Source organism: Typopeltis vanoorti, chromosome 9 (assembly GCF_054136105.1).
Source record: "Typopeltis vanoorti isolate ZY-2024b chromosome 9, IOZ_Tvanoo_1.0, whole genome shotgun sequence".
Classification (NCBI taxonomy): domain Eukaryota; kingdom Metazoa; phylum Arthropoda; class Arachnida; order Uropygi; family Thelyphonidae; genus Typopeltis; species Typopeltis vanoorti.
Genome location: NC_143557.1, coordinates 78,276,715 through 78,298,360, shown reverse-complemented (window position 1 = coordinate 78,298,360; position 21,646 = coordinate 78,276,715). Strand labels below are relative to the sequence as shown.

The window sequence follows — 21,646 nt, the reverse complement described above, 5'->3', positions numbered from 1 at the left end:
TTTTTGAAATTGTGGATTCTACAACCGTGGTAAAATAACTCTTTTTATTATCCCGACATTTCAATCTTCATTTCAAGATCATCATCTGGAGTATACACAGATATACAAGACAAGATGTGATTACAATACAAACCGTAAGCTACAGAAACAATGAATTGATCACATGTTATTCTACTGGTATGACCTCTAGTGAAAAAAAAATAAAATTACATCAAACTAGATTTAATTTATGATTACATGAATAAACATTCTTTCCTACAGATAGTTTTCCTTCCAGTGACAGTGATGTCCTATTTTTTTAGTATTACAATTGTCATTTTTGATTTAAGATCCTGGATTTTTACAGTCCTGTTTATAGTTGTTCTTAGAGAGGGAAGGATTCATGGGACGAATATATGCCTTCTATATGTATGGGATTTTTAGACCATCATTATTGTTCAGATTGGGGTGGTTGATAACGATCTCACAGGCTTCCTTAAATTTGCATTCATACCATGTGTGATGTAGACAACTAGTGCTTTTCCAGTCAATTCTATGTAAGGTGTTCAGGGCATGATCAGAAAGGCCAGCTTCACCATAATTATTATATTTGATGTATCGTTTATGTTCTTTTTGTCTGATAAGAATTGTGCGTCCTGTTTCTCCTATGTGTGGTAAATAAATACGGTATACTCCAGGGTGGGCCAGCGGAGGGAGTGGGTCTCTGGATGAGTTGAGTAAGCTTTTTAATTTTGTCATCATCATCATCATCATCATCAAATTCCTGCCATGTACCCTCAAGGGGTGTACAGGATATGACAGTACTACATGAAAAAATTACATCATTACTATCTTCCTATCTACAATTTAACTCCAAATCAGTCTGTTACTTGTCAAGACTCCAACATTATCAGATCTTATATTTCTATCGTCTAAGGCACTTTGTACTGTATCAATCCACCTATATCTTGGTCTTCCTCTGGGTCGTTTTCCTGCCAACCTGGCAGAGAACACTTGTTTTGCTAATCTTTCCTCTCCCATTCTATTTAAGTGACCATACCACCTGAGATTAGCTCTGCTAATGCATTCCTGGATGCTGACAATGTCAAGTTCTTTCCTAATATCCTCATTTTTAATATGATATTGCCATCGATGCCATCTGTTCACGCCTCTAATCTTTCTCAGGACTTTCATATCTGCGGTCTCTAGTCTTTGGTCAAGTGTTTTACTTCTGACCCAGCTCTCAGATCCATAAGTTAAAACTGGTTTGAACACTGTCTTGTATACAGCTAATTTAGTGTTCCGACTACTAATTTCTCTCTTATTCCATATGAATTTATTCAATTGACTTCCCACCATACCAGCTTTGCTGATTCTGTTGTCTATTTCTATATTTAATTTACCATCTTCAGTAAAAATCGTGCCTAAGTAGCTGAAATGTTTCACTTGTTCCACAGGTTCTCCATTCACAACACAGTTGACATTTTCAGTGATTCTACCTATTTTCATTATCTTTGTCTTTTTATTGCTGACCTTCATACCACGTCTATTACAACAGCTATTCAATTTAGTCAGAGAATCTTGCAGACTTGTAGCGGATTTATTTAGAAGTATAACATCATCCGCATAAAGCAAAGAGCTGACATTAACATCTCCAATTTTGATATCAGGTTTAATACCACTTTCCTTCATAATGTGATCCATATATATAATGAATAACAGAGGGGATAATGTACATCCTTGTCTCACACCAGATTTAACATTAAACCATCTTCCTGTACTTCCTTCAATTCTAACTGCTGACTTACAACTCAAATAAAGACTAAGTATTGCTTGATATAATGCCCCATTGACACCATATAACTGCAGCGTATTGAATAGCTTCTCTCTTGGCACCTTGTCATATGCCTTTTCCAAATCGACAAAACTTAAATACAGATCTTTGTTATATTCCCATGCTTTCTCGTCTATTTGTCGTAAAGTGAAGATCTGATCCTGACAGCCTCTATTTGGCCTGAATCCAGCTTGTTCTTCACCAAGCTTTTCTTCCACAATTCTTCTCAACCGTTTCTCAAGTATACTTGCATAGATCTTGCCAGGAACACTCAGTAGGGAAATACCTCTGTAATTATCACATTCAGTTTTATTTCCCTTTTTATATATGGGTACTATGAGAGCTCTACTCCAATCATCGGGAATTCGTCCCTCTGTCCAGGCTTTCTGAACTATGCAGTGCAGCCACTGTAAGACTCTTATACCACCATACTTCAGCATTTCTGGTCGAATATCATCTACTCCTGCTGCCTTTCCACATTTCAAGCCTTTGAGCTTTTTCTACTTCAAGTATGGATATGTATTCCTGACTGCATGCCTGGTCAGTGTTTTTTATCACTGTGCTGTCATCACTGCTTGTTTCATTTAGCAGTTTTTCAAAGTAATTACTCCATACTTCAAGGATATCTTTTTCTCCTGTTTTCATTTCACCTTTATCATCTCTAATTCCTTTTACAGCACTCTTTCCTCCATTCCTAAGATTCTTCAACAACCTCCAGAATATTTTGCCACCTTCTTGATATTTATTTTCTATATTCTTGCCAAAGTCCTCCCATGACTTTTGTTTAGCTAGTTTTACACACTGTTTAGCTTTCTTACATTTGTCTCTGTATTCTGTAAGAGTAAAAGCTGACTTATTTGCCAGGAACTTTTGATATGCTTTCTTCTTTTCCTTCACTGCCTCTTTAACTTCCTGTGTCCACCAGGGAGTTCTAATTTTTTTATCCTTGCACACAACCTCACCACATGCCTCTCTGGCAGAATCAATCAATGTTTCCTTCAGAGTTTGCCACTGAATCTCCAAGGTTTGATTCCTGTTCTCAAACTCTTTCATTTTCTTTTCAATAATATTTCTGTATTTTAGTCTACAGTTCACATCTGAGAGCTGCTCAACTTTTATTCGCTTTAAAACTTTCTTACATGTTATTCTTTTCAATATGAAATTCAATTTTATCCTGCTCAAGACTAAATAGTGATCACTTCCAATTTCAAATCCTCTGTACACTCTGGTGTCCTGCACCAAGGAGAAAACATCACTATCAACAATAACATAGTCAATGAGACTTTTCTTATTCCTAGCCTCTTCTCTCCATGTGAATTTGTGCACATTTTTATGTTGGAACATGGTGTTAGTAATAACCAGTCCATGTCCTGAGCAGAAATCCAACAGATATTTGCCATTATTATTAGCTTTGCTCTTTTCTCCAAATTTTCCCAAAATATTTTTGTATGTCTCACAATCATTTCCTACTCTGCTATTTAGATCCCCAACAAGGACCAACTTTTCATTTTTCATTGTGTCAGTTGCTTTTTCTAAAGCCTCAAAAAATTCCTCCACTTCTACCTTAGTAGAACCTTCTGTGGGACCATAGGCACAAATAAGTCTCATTGTCCAGTTCCCCATTCTCATATTTGCCCACATTACTCTACTTGAGACTGACTGCCATTCAAGAAGATTAGCCTCGTATTTTGTGTTGAATACTATGGCTACTCCTTCTTTTCCTTGATTGTCATTGCCTGAATATAACATTTTGTATTTATTGCTCAGAAAGATCTCACCAGTTTTGGTCTTTTTTGTTTCAGTCACCCCTATTATGTCGATCTGGTACTTATCTAATTCCTCAGCTAGCTCCATTTCTTTGCCATTCAGGCTTCTTACGTTGATAGTACCGATCTTTAACTCTGGTGATGTTGAGTTGGGGTTTGTTTTCAGATTTGTTCCAGTAGCTGACTTTTCGCTGTTCGCCCTGGTTCCCTGGTGAAAACAACGGGGGCCTTGTTTAACCGGGCGACGCCCCAGCCGGCATGAAATTTTGTCATGTTGTACCCTCATTTTTTATTTTGGTTTAACCAATAAGAATACAATTTGGTCGGCTAAATCCCAAATTGCCAGCCCATCCTCGTTCGTTCAGTATCAAAGTAGATACCCAACAGGGTGCACCACGAGAAGGTGAGGATTGGACATTAGGTCAGAAGCCCTGGTCGGTTCTCCGCATTCCTTTAAAGGCTATGTGGAGGTCTCCTCTCAGTTGTACAGCTTTGGATCTGAAGATCCAAAGCTGTACAACTGAGAGGAGACCTTGGCTGCAAATTGCACTTGCAGCCAAGGGATTCACTACTTCTAGCTTCCTGGGGGTGGAGGGGGAATTAAAGATACAACAAACATAATTGAAAAACAGAAAAGAAAAGTAAAAGAGATGATAGTTCTTCGAGGACTTAATAATTTAAGTTGTGACAAATATAGTATGGGAGAGGATATGAAAGAGAATATTTGTCAGAAGAAGTGAAAAAGAAATGTGAGAGAGAAAAAATTGTAGGTTTGCTACAATTGTGTGTAAAAGTTCAGCTATGTTATTCAAACGTGATATATGAATGGCTTTGAACATGGTTATTCATCTGCGAAGGAGTGGAAATATATGCTTTCAGTTTGGATGTTTTTTGGAGGGAAAACAGTAAGTTCTACAACAATGCCAAATAGACTGCATATCTAATTATAACAATAGGCCAGGTGCTAATTTGCTATGTCTATATACAAATGCCAGGAGCATCAGAAACAAAGGGGTGAGTTTGTGGCTTTATTTGAATAACTTGTGGCGTAAGATTGCTGGTGTTAGGAAAACCTGGCTATCAGAATCGGATGTTGTAACTGGAATCAAGTGTAAAGGGTATACTATTTTTAGGAATGACAGAAGAGATAGAATAGGAGGAACAGTACTACTCATGATATCAGATGGTTTAAGTCCAGTTAGGGTAAAAAGCAAGAAAACGATGATAACAATGTAGCATTTAGTTTGAGGCTATCTGGTTTGAAGTGGAGGCTGACAGAATGAAATATATAGTAAGTAGTTGCTACAGACCTGGCACCTCAGTTGCAGAAGACGATGAAGTGCATCGTCAATTTAGCCTCATGAGTACTGAATGAGTGATCATTATGGCTGACCTGCCAAACACTGATTGGATAGAAGAGAAAAAAGAGAGAAATCTCATAAGAATGAAGAGGAATTTATTGAATTGTTGCAAAACAACTTTCTCTGTAGCATGTGAAAGAAGGAACTCAAGGTCATTACATCAGAAGGGGTTAAGACTCTATTAAGAATATGATTATTTTATCACCAGTGGGTGACACTGATCATGCCATGCTTTCTTTGAAAGGATCTAAATATATTGATTTTTCAGTTAGAACAGGTTGCATGCCGAACCATAAAGCTGGAAATTATGATCAACTCAGGAGCATACTATCTTTGGTCCCATGGTGTCATTTACTGAATGGGAAAGATGTTAGTAATGCATGGGACTCTTTGGAAAAGTGCTTAAATGAGGAATATCTGATTGTATCCCTAGTGTTCAAAGAATTGTGGTATAAATAAGTTGGGAGTGAAATGGATGTGCAACCTAATCAAGTAAGAGATCCATAAGAAAAGGTGATGTGGAAAGAATATCATGAGAATAAGAGTGAGAGGAGTTATGAAATATATAAAGCACAGGCCAGAAAAGTGATGAGTACTGCACAAAAAGTTAATTCGGAGTATGAAAAGAAATTAGCTATGTGCAGGCTAAAGACACTCCAAAAGAAGTTTATTGTTATTATGCTGCAAGCAAAAAAAGAATGATTGTGGAAGAATAACTTTTCTTAATGCAGATGGTACTCTATTGTCAGAAGCTAATGAGATTGTTCAGTTAATGAGTGTTCACTTTGCTAAGATATATCAACCAGGTGTATATAACATGGTGCACAGTGCTACTACTACTACATTGGATGAAGAGATGGAGGTGTATAAGAATAAAAGTTGAAGAGCATAACCTGGATAAGAATTTGGCAATAGTGTCAGATGGAATATCAGCATGCATGTTAAAGAAATGTTCATCCGAACTGGTTAGGCCTTTCACATGATTGTATAACTTCAGTCTCAGCTCAGGAATGTATGGTAGTTTCATTGTAGGGAATAACATGGATTTACTAAAGAAAGGTTATGTTTTAGTAATATGCTCATATTTTATAACAGTGTTATGGCTGAGCTGGATAAAGGAAATAGATACACTAAGATAATATTGGATTTTGCTTAAGGCATTTGATAAGATTCCACATGAAAGCTGTTGCATAAACTGGATAATATGGGATTGGAATATAAACTCTTGACTTGGATAAGTGGATGGTTGACAGACAAATATCAAAAAGTAGTATATTTTAAATCTGCCACGTTTAAAGTGACTAGTGGTGTATCTCAGAGTTCAGTCCTTGGGCCACTGTTGTTCAGTCTGTACATTAATGACTTTAGAGAGGGCCTAATAGAAGATATGCAATTGCTTGATAATGATGCAAAGATAGGCAGGGCAATCAAGGATGCCATTGATATACAGCACTTACAGAATGATTTGAACAGGCTGGAAGTTTATTCAAAAGAAAATGACTGTCAGAGGATAATTGCGATGTTGAAGTGAACCTTGAAATGTAAGGATAAGGAAGTCAATTTTATCTCTTTATAAGAACTTGATAAGATGCACCTGGATTATTGTGTGCAGATTTAGTCTCCTAAGTTCCAAGGGAATAAAGAAACTGTGGAAAGGTTGCATAGAAGAGTTACAAAGATTAGATCTGGATTATGGGATTTAGATTATGAGGACAGATTGAGAGTATGTGGATTGCAGATTCTGTTCTACTTAACAGGAGAATGAAGAGTGATATGACGGAGGTTTTTAAACTTCTGAATGTGTATTATAGGATATTGTCTGACGAAATTTTTTATGATAAGAAAGGAGGGGGAGAGAGCATGTTGGCTTCCATGGAAGTTAAGTTTGTTCGTGACCAAGAAAGGAATAAGAGCTAGGTTTTTTCCTCACAGAGCAGTGAATGACATAGTTTGCTTTTTAAAGGTAGCGGGGGCATCTAGTGTGAATGACTTTAATGGAAAGTATAACAGCAGGTTTGGTTGATTTATAGCCTTCCTCATTGAGTCCTTGACTCCCTGGAAGTCTCAGATAATAATACTAATAATATGGAGCATCTTGATGCTCTGAATAGTTGTCATTATTGATATTATTGATAAATTATTCTCTGTTAATTTTTATAAGTTAGAGAGTGGAAGTTGTTTGGACAGCTAAATTATTTAAGTCCAGGAACTGGAACTGTTTATTACATGTGAATTGTGTTGGTAAATATGGTCACTTTGAAGTAAATATCAGTAATTGTTATTTTGTTCAACATGGGGAAAAGCAATGTGAATATTATTATTATCTGACACCTCCAGGGAGTCGAGGACTTATCGAGGGAAGCCACATATCACCCACACCAGTGATCATATCTTCCCTTAAACTTGTTCACACCAGATGTATTAACTACTTCAACAGTCAACCTATTCTACTCCCTCAACTTCTCTGTTAGAGAAAAATCCAGCTCCTTTCTTGACCAAATATACGGTATACCTGACTTCCAGCTGCTTGATGAAGGTGTTAGCTGGGATCAAAATATAGGACAAGTTGCACACTCATTTTGGAAGAACTCCTCGTTTATGTGGCTTCCCAAAAATTTATAAAGAAGGTTATCCAGTAAACCTATTATGAACTGTACGAGTATTGACTCTTCTACCTATAGAATTGTTAAATTTCTGTCATGTTTATTAACTGCCCACACTGGACAAGCCAGATCATTCATCAAGAATTCCACACATTTCCTTGAAAAAATCAAGGATATTCAAATACAAGAGTTGGATTTGTTAGTCAGTTTTGACATTGTTAACTTACTATATGATGATTACCCTCCTGATATTGCAAAGATTTTTGAATTTGTTATACAATCAGGATATTTCAAATTGGAAAAACAAGATCTATAGACAAGTTGAAGATACTGCCATGGGTAGCCCTCTGTCTCCAGCTTTTGCAAACTATTTTTTGAACCATCTAGAAGATACCTTGTTCTCATCCATTCATCCCCAACCCTCGCATTGGTTTCATTATGTTGATGATATCTTTGCTATTTGGCCATATTCTGGAAATGAACTTGCCACTTTCCTACAACAGATCGATAGCCTTCACCCACACATTCAGTTCACCATGGAAAAAGAAAAGGCTGGTAGTTTGCCATTCTTGGACATCTGTCTTACATGCATAGCCTCCGGTAATTTATCAGCCAGTGTTTATCGAAAACCATGTTAAAATTGGTGTTATCAAGTCCTTAATTAACAGAGCACATAAGGAGTGCTCCTCTCCCTCAAGCTTACAACAAGAACTTCTCACTATCAAAAAGTTAACGGAATTTAATGGTTACAACCCTAATCAAATCCAGCAGATAAAGAAATATTCTTATTACCTTATTTCTTATTTCCTTATATTTCTGGCATCTCAGAACCAATTGGTAGAATTTTGAAGAAGTATCTCATTCCCACATATTTTCTGATCAACAAAATTTTTCATCAGTTGTCATCTACAAAAGACAAACTGGCACCTCTGTCATTAGCTGGCATTTACCAGATACTGTATTTTGACAAACAAGGCTGTTCTGTAGAGGGGAAAAAAAAAAAAAAAGAAAGAATTAAAGAACATCAATATTATATCGAATACATGAAATCTCAAGTCTGGTCTGGCACAACATAGTATTGACACTGAACGCAATATTCAGTAGGATAAAGCTTGTCTTCTTCATAGATGCAGGTTTAAATATGAATGCCTTTTCAAAGAAAGTTGGGAAGCCCTTTTACATCTGCCAAATCTGAATCAGAAGGATTGTCTCTCTCTCTCTTCACAAACATTTGGGAGATTCTTATCTTATGTAATCATCAAAAATAGTTATTTAATAATATTTTTAATGATATTATTTATTTAATACTAATTTCTAGCACACTGCAACAATTTTTAATTGGTAAACCACTGAATGCTGTATGTACTTTGTAATCCGGTTCTTTTGATTGCTTTTTTCTATACACTGATGATGTACTGTTATTTTCAGCATGAAATATCTGTCCTTTCATTTCATTAAAGTTAATTACTGTGGTTATCGTGTAATTTATTATATATAATAGAAAAGACAAGTCCAGATTCCCTTAATAATGCAGAAAGAATCATGGAGGATGCATTTTGAAAAAAGTGAAGAAGTTTTCTGTTGAAGATGGTTTTCAAGATATTGTTTCACTACTACCTTTCATCTTGAAAACAACACTTACCTTCAACTGAAAGTGAAAGGTTCTTCATTTTTTACAAATGCATCCTCCATGATTCTTTCTGAACTTATTTGGTATTCAAATTGTTGTGGTTAGAATTTAGATTACATATGTTAGAAATAATTTCCAATTTTTTTTGTGGAGAGGCTTATGCTTTGTCTGCTGATATGGTCATTTTGGAAGAAGAAAAAAAACAATAAAAGATTGGAGGGATGTGGCACTATGAAGAGAATATCTTCCTTTGGAAATGCATGACAGAAAATGCAGATCCTGTGGTTTTCTATTGATTTTTTTCAGTAATACAGTACATTGTTGCATGATATGATGATCTGTCCTTTGTGTGATGTCGACTACTGGCCAAGCAGAGAATTATCATATAATTACATATATTTGTGTTGTATATAAATAGAAAAATGTAAATCTCCATCTGTGTGTTAATTGCCAGCCTGGTTGGCCGAATGGTTAGCATATCTGCTCTCCAGGCCAAAAAAAGGCTGCAGGTTCGAATTCTGCCAAGCATAGATGTTTGTGATTGTCTGTGAAAATACTAGTGGTGGTGGTATGTATTAGATGGCTTTGGTGTAGTTAGTGGACTGAGTCAGTGGAGACAGAGTTGTACAGTAGGTACCCTCCCTCAATGATTCTCTGGACTCCCAAGAGGTATCACATGATAATAATAATAGTAATAATAAAATCTTATATATTTTCCTGCTTGGATGAGTTCGGTTGTAGACACTGGAAGATATCTTTAGATATTTTCTGCTATGGAATGATTTTAAAACATTATATAAATGATAACTGGAAGAGGGAGAAATCTAGTTTTGGCTAACCTTATGTGACTTAACCCATTTTGTTTCACACGAACTCTGTTCCTTCAGTCATGTGGAATTTGACCATCTGAATTATGTGATATATACCTGCTAAAATGTTTATACCTCCATATTTTAAACATTTAAGTTGGATACCATCTAGGTCAGCTGCCTTTGAACCCATCATGTTTCTGATTTATTTATTTATTTTTACTTCTGTTGTATTTGTGATGTACCATGAAAATATTCTAGATATAGGGTTGCCACAGTAATTACCCCAAATATCTTGAATATCCTGATTTTTAGTTTTTCATTCTGATCATTTAAAATTCATTTTGCGCTTTATCTTCCATTTCTGAGGACTTTCTTTAATTATCTCTGAAACAGTTTTTTTTCTTTGTCACAGCTATCTAGTAACACACAACGTCTTGTCCACTTTCAAACTTTCTACAGTTCTTAACTATCCATTCTCTGAATTATTTTTGTCACTGAGTGGGAAAAGAAGGGCTCTAGCCTTCTTGGATACTTTCATTATAAGGCAATCCAGATGGTTCTATTTTGTGTTCTGTCTATTGTAAGCCAGCATTCAGTGAGATATCTGCCTACATGCTGCTTCACATTACTACTTTGCTCAGAAAATTGGAATTTTCAAAACTTCAACCTCCAGGACAGAGTGAATATCATACACCATATCCGAATCCTACACCCAAGGAGTACAACAGATATACTGGACTTAGTTCTAAAACAACATTGAATTAGAATGGTCTACCAATCTATGAAAAAAGTGTCCACATTCTTGAGGCTAATCAGGAACTGCCAGGATCCTCTCTTTTTCCCAGGTGTCTGTAGTATTCACTGTTAGTGTAGCATTTGCTGTGAGTGTAGTTTGCTATTGCAGAGAATGGGGGACCACCTTAGACGGAAAAAATTCATTCAGTACAGACAGCCCAAAACATATAATAAGGATGGAAGAAAGGCAGGCTACTACTACTACACAAATCCCAATTTAAAAAGCACATATTGTTTTATAGAGGTGGCTCAAGTTCTATAGAACCCACTAAATTTCAACAGAACTGATGGTGGAATCCTACACAGTTTTTTGAAAATTTTCTCCCCATCAGCAGTGTTCACAGAGCACCACAAAGTACTATTGTTTGCTTCCATGCATGTGACACTTAAGGTCATTTCATTCTCGGTCTTCATTGAGTGTGTATCTAAGGTGATTTTGATAATGCTAACTTGAGTTGCTGAATTATTGGCATGTATATATTCAATTAGTTAGTAAATTATTTATTTTCATTCCTGTTCTACATAGTTCCCCCTCCCCAGAAAACTACAACAGCAATATTTTTAAAGATTAAATAACTATTATTTTTGATAGTTCTTACATGTGCAATTTGTTGCAAAATGCAATGCACCTATTAGATTAACTTCTTCATAATAATTTTTCCTATCTTATTTTGTTTACATCATAAAACATTATGAATCATCGACACCTATGCCTTTCTTCACACTTAACTTGTCTATCCGTCAGTCTGAGACTCTAGCTAGATGGATTTTATTAAATTTTAGTGTTTGGAATTCTTACAAAAATTTGTCAAATTTGTTTCATTTGGACCATTTGTTGGAACATGTCAGAATTATATATGCATTAACTCTGCTTTGGCCGCATGGAATGTAATATTTTGCATTTCAGATAGATTGATGAAACATGTCTGTGTGGTTAAATTTTAGTTTCTTCAATCACTTTTTATTGGCAAAATTACTTGAACCAGTCGTAATAATTTCACAATGGCCAGATGGAATTTAATGCAGTCATTGGGGGCTTATAAATTAAAACAGTTTGACAATTTAGAAAATTTGTCATTATTTCAGTTTTAGACCATTTGTAGTAAGTAACAAAATCAGACAAAATGGTGTCTAGAATATGTTAAGTCAACAATGGGATAGTGTGTCATAAATGTACTAACCTTTGGACATCCTTATTATTTTTTTTTACAAAAGTTCCAGGCGAAATAATTAGGAAGCTTAAGCTGCATATTTTTTTCTTTTTATGTTTTTTTAAAAAACAAAATTTTTTAGATATTTCTTGGTTTCTTATTAATTATGCTGGACATTTTTCTTTGGTGAGCACAAAATTTTACTAGCGTTTTAATTTTGTGGGTACTTTTTGATTTCTTATTTGAGTTTTCAAACAAACTCATTTTTCTTGAGATGGCTACCACCTGCTTTAGATGTTCCAAATGCTCTTTTTCCCCATTTCCTATAACCATTTCCTTTATTTATTTAAGCTCTTGTCTCAGGTATGTAATATGCAAATTATAAGTTATTGTGGGATTTATTTTATTTATATAATTTTGTTGTTTAAATCAGTAACTAAAGCATTATAATTTTTCAAAAAATAAAATATCTTATAAATTAGTAATTTTAAAGTTTTCATTTTGTAATACATTTCAGGGAAATTTAATTCTTGCACTTTAAAATCATATGCCTCAGACACAAAGAAAAATTTGGTGATGGGAACTTTTTTTAGTCCCCTCCCAAAAAAAGCATTTATAAATATGTCTTTACTGTAACATCTTAGAATTAACTATTTTGCAACAGATTTTATTGGTTCCAGGTTATAAACTAGATTATAAGATTGTCATCATATATCAGAGTATGTACTGCATGTTTTTTCTTCTAGATGTGGCTTACGTGGAGGTTATTGTGAATTGATAAACTTTGATCCAGATGTAAAAAAGATGTTTCTGAAAGCAGTATCAGCAAAACTGTGTCCAAGTGTACTTGGACAGGTAATTTCTAATATATTTGTTATAAATGATAATGAGTGTGAATGCACCAAAATCTTTAATCTTATTTAATATGATAAAAAAAAAAAACTTTTTCTTTCTTTGTTGTATGTACTCCATTCTCCTTGTAACCTTGATATGTGAATGCAACAGAATCTTTAATCTTATTTAGTATGTTAAAAAAAATATGTTTTTTCTTTATTGTATGTATTCTTTTCTCCTGTAACTTGGTGTGACATACCTCATGTAGGAGGCTTGAGATCATACACAGTTTACAACTGATGGTCAGCAAATTTATTGTTTCAAAATGCATATTGATAAAGTAATTCCTTGATTATTTGAACTCATTTAGTAAATATGTTAACTACTAATGCAGATATATAAAATACTAAAATTATCTATATGAAGACAAATTTTATTATCTAGTCTGGGGCAAATTATGAATTTGCCTCTTTGACTAAAGCAGGTTCCTGCATTATCTAAGTTTTAAGCCTTCCATAGTATTAATATTTGAAAGACTATCAGAAGATATATATTAACAAACATAATATATATGTAATACTCAATTTTGCTGAATTTCCAGTTAAACCAAGCTGATATTAAGTACCTCAATTCAGATTCCGTTACATATTGTACATGCTATGAACTACTATAATTTCTGCTTAGACATTGTGTTAAATTGTGAATGAAGATATTCTGTATATTATAATACTTAATTCGTATTTAACATAATCCACTATGTCATAAGCAAGACTTGTAAATATTATTTGTTGTTAGTCTTTTACTTGTAATATATTATTCATATAAATGCTTTGAGTTTTGTTTGTTATTAATTAATTGTACAACCTTAGGATATGTAATAGTAATAAAAAGACTATATATAAAAATGACATTCAATTTATTTACTTAATTCTGTAAAATTTATTATAAGAAACTGTGTGCATATAAATTTAAATGTACCTTATGTGAACTGTGATATATAATTTTTGTTATTTCTATAAGTAAAGGTAATTTTATGGAATTCTACTAATGAGATTTGATTGGCTATTGACGGAGAAACGGAGTTTATTTTAGTTAGCTCGTGCTGAGAGCATGAGCTAAATAGATTGTGTATAAAGAGAAAAGCCAGTTGATATAAGCTAAATGGGTTAAAACCGAATTTTGGCAGGAAAAGGAGCACGTAGTTGATTGGAAAGAAAAAGTAAAGAGAGAAGCCCTAGAGACAGCATAGAGATCGGTGGTGAGTGGCAGAAGGGGAGTTGATATATGCTGAAAATCGTCTAGGAAAGGACAAAGAATTAATAGGCATTTGGAATTACTTCTATAGGAGGGCTGATACTTCAATAATTTCCTAATGGTTAGTGGAAGAATAGTGCAGAACTGAAGTCAATACATAGAAGAAAATAAGGAATCAGTAAATAACTTAAACCAAGTGCATCAAGTCATGTATTTCTGTGTCTATAATTCATTTATTATACTGGAAGATTTCTTTTAAATTGTGCTCCCATAAAGTAAAAGTCAATAGGAAATCCAATTGTGCCTATGTGAATTCGATGCTTAGAAGTGGTAACCTGGTAAGAGTTGTCCTTTCTATGACTTGTGAAGCATTATCAGTTAATTCCGTCAGATATATTTTTACCTTAGCTGTGGTATTATGTCAATCAATGGTCGGATGTTAGATGTACTTTCCCCTCGAAGCTATAAGTGTTATGTTGTTCTATTAAGTGTTAGCTGACTGAGAAAGAATACAGTGTAGCCTGTCATAAGATTAGTTATTGTAACATTTGGAAGTTTAAACTTTTAAGAACTAATCTCAACTTGATTGACTGAGCATAAAGAACTGAGAAATGAATGTTTGATAGTTAATGGATTGTAATTATTCTGAATACTTTAAACTGAGCTAATATATTTATGATATGATTTATCCAATTGGATAGAGAGAACTATGTGATAGAAAAACTAAAGCTTTAGAATTAAGAAATGTCAACATTAGTCATAATCCACAAACCTAATAGAAGTTACTAATATCTGAATATGTATTCTTGTAAATTTTAATTGGATAACTTTTTGCAGATAGTTATACTTGTATGTTTATGTTGTACCATTCCACATTAAATGTTTTCTTTTGTTGAATTAAACTTGGTGTTTGCCTGATTTTCTTTCATTGCACTGCTCATAAAAGTAATCGGACCTTTGCAGAAGCCTTAAATGTTATTGACCTTGGCTTGAAAATAAAGTGATAATATAAATATAGTTGATGATTGATTCTTCTATATTCCTTATTTTCTTCTATGTATTGACTTCAGTTCTGCACTATTCTTCCACTAACCATTAGGAAATTATTGAAGTATCAGAACTCCTATAGAAGTAATTCCAAATGCCTATTAATTCTTTGTCCTTTCCTAGACGATTTTCAGCATATATCAACTCCCCTTCTGCCACTCACTCCTGATCTCTATGCTGTCTCTAGGGCTTCTCTCTTTACTTTTTCTTTCCAATCAACTACGTGCTCCTTTTCCTGCCAAAATTCAGTTTTAACCCATTTAGCTTATATCAACTGGCTTTTCTCTTTATACACAATCTATTTAGCTCATGCTCTCAGCACGAGCTAACTAAAATAAACTCCGTCAATAGCTAATCAAATCTCATTAGTAGAATTCCATAAAATTACCTTTACTTATAGAAATAACAAAAATTATATATCACGGTTCACATAAGGTACATTTAAATTTATATGCACACAGTTTCTTATAATAAATTTTACAGAATTAAGTAAATAAATTGAATGTCATTTTTATATAGAGTCTTTTTATTACTATTACGTATCCTAAGGTTATACAATTAATTAATAACAAACAAAACTCAAAGAATTTATATGAATAATATTTACAAGTCTTGCTTATGACATGGTGGATTATGTTAAATACAAATGAAGTATTATAATATACAGAATATCTTCATTCATGCCTACTAAATAGCTTAAGGAAATTACAACATACAATAGAATATACATTAAAATAAATTTTATTACACTTCCAATATTTCGGCAACGTCACGTTGCCATTTTCACAGGAACTTAGAAACAAGACACATGCACGCAAGCATAATACACATGTGGACGAAGTAAATGAGGACGAAGCAGGAAGCTATCTTTCTCCTAAAAGTTCTGATGGTGCACCCCCTAGTGGGCAATGTAGGTATTCTTGGCCGTTTGGGCTGAAGGTCTTCTGATGTAGGTTTCCCAAATTTGGGGCAGTCTCATGCAACCAAATTTGTTGAGGTTTGGATTGTTTCTTAGGGCTGAGCCCCTAAATTTGTTGAGGTTTGGATTGTTTCTTAGGACTGAGCCCCTAAGAAACAATCCAAACCTCAACAAATTTGGTTATGAGACTGCCCCAAATTTGGGAAACCTACATCAGAAAACCTTCAGCCCAAACAGCCAAGAATACCTACATTGCCCGTTAGGGGGCACCATCAGGACTTTTAGGAGAAAGAATAGCTTCCTGCTTCATCCTCATTTACTGTGTATTGTGCTTGCGTGCATGTGTCTTGTTTCTAAGTTCCTGTGAAAATGGCAACATGACCTTGCTGAAATATTGGAGGTGTATTAAAATTTATTTTAATGTATTCTATTGTACGTTGTAATTTTAGCTATTTAGTAAACATTATAACCAACGTCTAAGCCTTTCCACGAGAATTACAAATTCATTCAGTGATTGATAAAGGTAGAGTCATGACCTTTGGAATGTGCTATACTAGTAAATTGTTATTGTTAAAAAAGAAAAAATCATCTGTTTCCTAATGTGTACCCTCAACACTGTTCAGGCCACTATAACAGATTATATGATTATGTTTACATTATTATTATAATACTCCTATGAGAACTTTTCCTCCAAATTAGTTCATTGCTTGTCAGCACTCCAATATTGTTGTATCTAACATGTCATTCATCTAAGACACTTCTGACCAAATCAATCCACCTAGACTTTGCTAAGCTTTCTTTAAGTTTAAATTTATGTTTTTGAATGTAAACAGTGTCAAGTTCCTTTCTAATTACTTCATTTTTAACATGATTCTGCCATTGATGCCACCTATTCTGTTCCCTAATTTTTCTCAGTACTTTCATATCTGTGGTCTCTATTCTTTAAGTGTTTTATTTCTAACCCAGCTGTCATATCCATAACCTAAAACTGGTTTGAACACCGTTTTCTATACTCCTAGTTTGGTGTTTTCGCTAATTTCTCCCTTATTTCATATAAATTTATTCGACTGGCTCCCCACCATACCAGCTTTGCTTAATTCTGTTGTCTGTTTCCAAATTTAATCTGCCATCATCATCACTAAAAACTGTGCCTAAATAGCTGAAATATTTTGCTTGATGTACAGATTCTCTATGGAGAACATAGCTGCAGGTTTTCTATGTTTTTGCCTATTTTGTTACAGCTGTATTTGGTTTAGTTAGAAAATTCTGGAGATTTGCACTGGATGTGTTTAGGAGTATAACATTGTCTGCATACAGTTAGTTTTGATATCTCCAATTCTAATATCAAGTTTTAATGTCACCTTCTTTCATAATGTGATTCATTGTAAATGATGAATAAGAATAGAATAATGTGCATCCTTGTCTTAAACCTGAATTTACACCTTTATGTATTTCATTAGATTCTAACTGCTGACTTACAACTTAAATATAGACTATGCATTGCTCTTTATAGTGTTCCATTTACCTCATATAAGTGTTGTTTTGAAAATCTTTTCTCTGAGCACATTGTCATATGCCTTTTCCAGATCTAAAAAACTTGACTACTGATCCTTATCGTATTCCCATGATTTCTCAACTATTTGTCATAAAACCAATTCTGATCTTGACAACCTCTATTTGGCCTGAATCCAGCTTATTCTTCTCCACATTTCTCTTCCACGATTTTCCTCAGCTTTTTCTCAAGTAAGCTTGCATAAATCTTACCTAGAACACTTAGTAAAGAAATTGTGATTCCCACATTCAGCTATATTCCCTTTTTTTTTATAGTTGGAAACTATGAGAGCTCTATTTTAGTCATCTGGAATGCAACCTTCTTTCCAGACCCCCAGAATTATTCAGTGTAGCCACCACAAAACTTCTAGACCTCCATATTTGAACATTTCTGGTCAAATATCATCTATTCCAGCTTCCTTTCCACATTTCAAATTTTTGATGGCTTTTTTTTCTAGCTTAAATATTGATATGTGCTCCTGTTTGGATTCCTCTTGAAAACCTTCTTGGTTTTCAAGAGGAAAAACAAGTAGTAACAGATGGATGGATTTCTACCATCCATCTGTTACTACTTGTTTTGTTTAACAGTCTTTCAAAATAATTACTCCAGGCAACCAGAATATCCTTATCTTCAGTTTTTATGTCGCCTTTATCATCTTAGATTCCTTTTACAATACTCTTTCTTCCATTCACGACTGTTAATAAAACATCTTTTTATAAAATCTTTGTTCCATTTCTAAGCTTTTTCAATAGTCTCCAGAACATTTGGCCACCTTTATTATCTCAGTTAATATTTATTATTATCTGAGACCTCTAGAGAGAGTCAAGGACTCATCCAGGGAGGTTATACGTAACCCAAACCATTGTTATACTTTTCCTTAAATTCATTCACATTAAATGCACTCATTCATTCACTGCTCTGTGAGAGAAAAACCTAGCTCTTGCCTCTTTCTCGACTTTCTTAACTTCTATGGATGCCCACATTTTCTCTTCCCACCTTCCATATAATGAAAAATGTCATCAGACTATATTCTATAACATCCATTCAGAAGTTTATAGACCTCTATCATATCACCACTCTTTCTCCTGTTAACCAGAGTCTCTAATCCACATACTCCCAGTCCCAATCCAATCTTCGTAACCCTTTCCACAGCTTCTTTATCTCCTTGGAACCTGGGAGACCAAATTTGCATGCAGTAATCCAGGTGCAGTCTTATCAAGTCCTTATAAAGAGATAAAATGACTTCCTTAACCTTACGTTTCAAGGTTCACTTCAGCATCGCAATTATCCTCCGAGACTGTATTTGCAATTTTTCCTGTGATCTTTGAACTTCAAATTCCTATCCACCATCATGTCAAGATCCCTAGCCTCAGTTTCTTGTAGCATAACCCTGCTAATATAATATGCTGCTGGAAATGTCATCATACCAAAGTGCATTACTTTACAATTACTAACGTTAAACTGACAGACATTTTCGATTGAATAAATTTCCAGCCTGTTCAAATCATTCTGTAAGTGCTGTATATCAGTGGCATTCTTGATTGCCTTGCCTATCTTTACATCATTACCAAGCAGTTGCATATCTTCTATTAGGCCCTCTCTAACATCATTAATGTACAGATTGAACAACAGTGGCCCAAGGACTGAACCCTGAGATACATCAATAGTCACTTTAAATATAGCAGATTCACACCCACCATACACCACTTTTTTGATATTTGTCTGTCATCAACCATCTACTTATCCAAGTCAAGAGTTTATATTCCAATCCCTTATTATCCAGTTTATGCAACAGCCTTTCATGTGATATCCTATCAAATGCCTTAAGAAAAATCCAACATTATCATTGTGTATCCATTCCCTTTATCCAACTCGACCATAACATTGTTATAAAATATGAGCATATGTGACCTTCCTTTAGTAAACCCATGTTGTTCCTTGCAGAGTATTTGTTTGTCTACTCATTTCTGTACATGAGGTCTTAGCAACTTGTCTACATTCTTCACCTCCATACCAGAGATACTGATAGGTCAGTAATTAGACCCATCAGTTTTTGCACCACTCTTGTACAATGGAACTATCATTCCTCAGCTAAGACTCAAGTGATACGAATATCTGAAAAGCTTAGCCAATTTGGCTGAATACTCGTTTACCATGTAAGTTGATATTTCTTCTGCCCCTATTGCCAAATGCTTGTTCAGGTTATACAACAGCTCTTCAACCTCATTCTCATGATTCTAATCATCTACTGTATCACTGAAGTCGTCCCATGACTTTTGTTTAGATATTTTTACATGTAGCTTAGCTCTCTTATGTTTTCTCTGTATTCTTTTAGGGAATCTGCAGACTTATTTGTTAGGAATTTTCATTATGTTTTCTTCTTTTCCAGGACTGCTTCTTGTTGTGCCCACTGTGAAGTTCTGATTTTTCTATTTCTCGCAGGCCTACATCCTGGCTGAATCAATCAGTGTTTTCTTCAGCATTTGCCACTGAGATTCCAAGGTTTGGTTCTTGCTTTCAAACTGTTTAATTTTTTGCTTGAGTAATGTTTGTATAGTTGTCTACAGTTGACCTGTAAAAACTGCTTTAACTGTAATTCTTTTTAAAACTTTCTTACTTACTGTTCTTTTCAATGTGATATTCATTTTTATCCTACTTTGGTCATTTCAGTTTCAAATCCCCTGTACACTATTTGTATCCTGAACCAACATAAAAATATCACTATCAACAACAACATAGTTGACAAGAGTTTCTGATTCCTTGTGTTTTCTCTCCACATGAACTTTTGCACATCTTTATGTTGGAGCACTGTATTAGTAGTGACTAGTCCATATCTGGAGCAGAAACCCAGCAGATACTCACATCTGTGCTTTTTCCCCCCTCTTAAAACAATAGGTGCCAGTACTCATTCTTTGCTACCAGGAATAATTGAATATTAAAGACATGAAAAATAAAAAATTTGCTGATATTTTTGCTTCATTGTGTGGTGATCTTTTTAGGATAAGAACAAAAAATTAAGTTCATAATACAATTTATTAGCATAAATTTATCATTCAAATATATAAAAAATAAGTAAAATTATATACAATCGTTTTTAATAAAAACTGATGTAGTAAAAAACGTAAATATCATTAATTAATTGCGCTTATTTGCTTATATACTTTGAAGGGCTTTTGAATGAAGAAAAATGCAAGGACTCACAGAGAAGATGGGGAGCCTTATAAGTGAATGGTGCAGAATATTAGTAGAGTGGAAGTGAAGGAGGTCATAAAGAGGATGAAGAATGGAAAATCGGTGGGCCCTGACAGGATCCCAGTGGAGGCATGGAAGGCACTGGGGAAAGAAGGACTTGACCTGTGGGATGCAGGATAAAGTTTGTCAACAGGAAAATATACCCGAGGAATGGAGGGAAAGTACTCTTGTCCCCATCTACAAGAGTAAAGGATGCACAAGACTGTAAGAATTACAGAGGAATAAAGTTGATGTCCCACAATGAAAATCCTGGAGAGGGTTCTTGATGGAAGACTGAGGAAGGAGGTGGAGATTGCAAAGGAGCAATTTGGCCTAATGCCTGGTCGATCAATGACAGATGCTATCTTTGGGTTACGGCAGATGATGGAAAAGTTTTGAGAGAAGTAGTGGGAGCTACATCTGATATATTTATTGATCTGGAGAAAGCATATGATAGAGTGCCAAGGCAAGAAGTCTGGAGGTGTCTGAGGGAGAAGAAGGTACCACAGAATTATGTCAGGCTGGTGCAGGAGATGTACAGAAATGTGAAGACAAGAGTTTGGACCTGCCTGGGAGAGACAGAAAGTTTTCCAGTGACAGTTGGCTTGCATCAAGGGTCAGCATTAAGTCCGTTCCTGTTTAATATTGTGATGGAGGAGATGAGAGAAGACGCGCCTTGGATACTTGTATGCAGATGACATCGTGCTGTGTGCAGAAACAAGAGAAGAAGTGGCAGCTAAACTGGAAAGTTGGAGAAAAGTACTAGAAGAGAGCGGTATGAGACTGAGCAGAAGTAAGACAGAGTATGTGTGTTGCAAAGTGGATGGCAGCCAGGAGACAGATCTGGAGCCAGAAGGAAATGTCATCGGGAAGGTCAG

General features: G+C 34.7%; 1 protein-coding gene across 2 annotated transcripts in view; it reads left to right on the top strand.

The window, feature by feature from the left end:
• LOC150103173 (alanine aminotransferase 1) overlaps window positions 1-21,646 on the top strand; it is a 225,310-nt gene that overhangs the window by 156,016 nt on the left and 47,648 nt on the right. For both annotated transcript variants that reach the window (XM_090397351.1, XM_090397350.1), the window contains exon 9: window positions 12,678-12,786. In XM_090397351.1, the coding sequence (XP_090253477.1) occupies window positions 12,678-12,786 (109 nt within the window). The remainder of the gene's footprint in view (window positions 1-12,677; window positions 12,787-21,646) is intronic.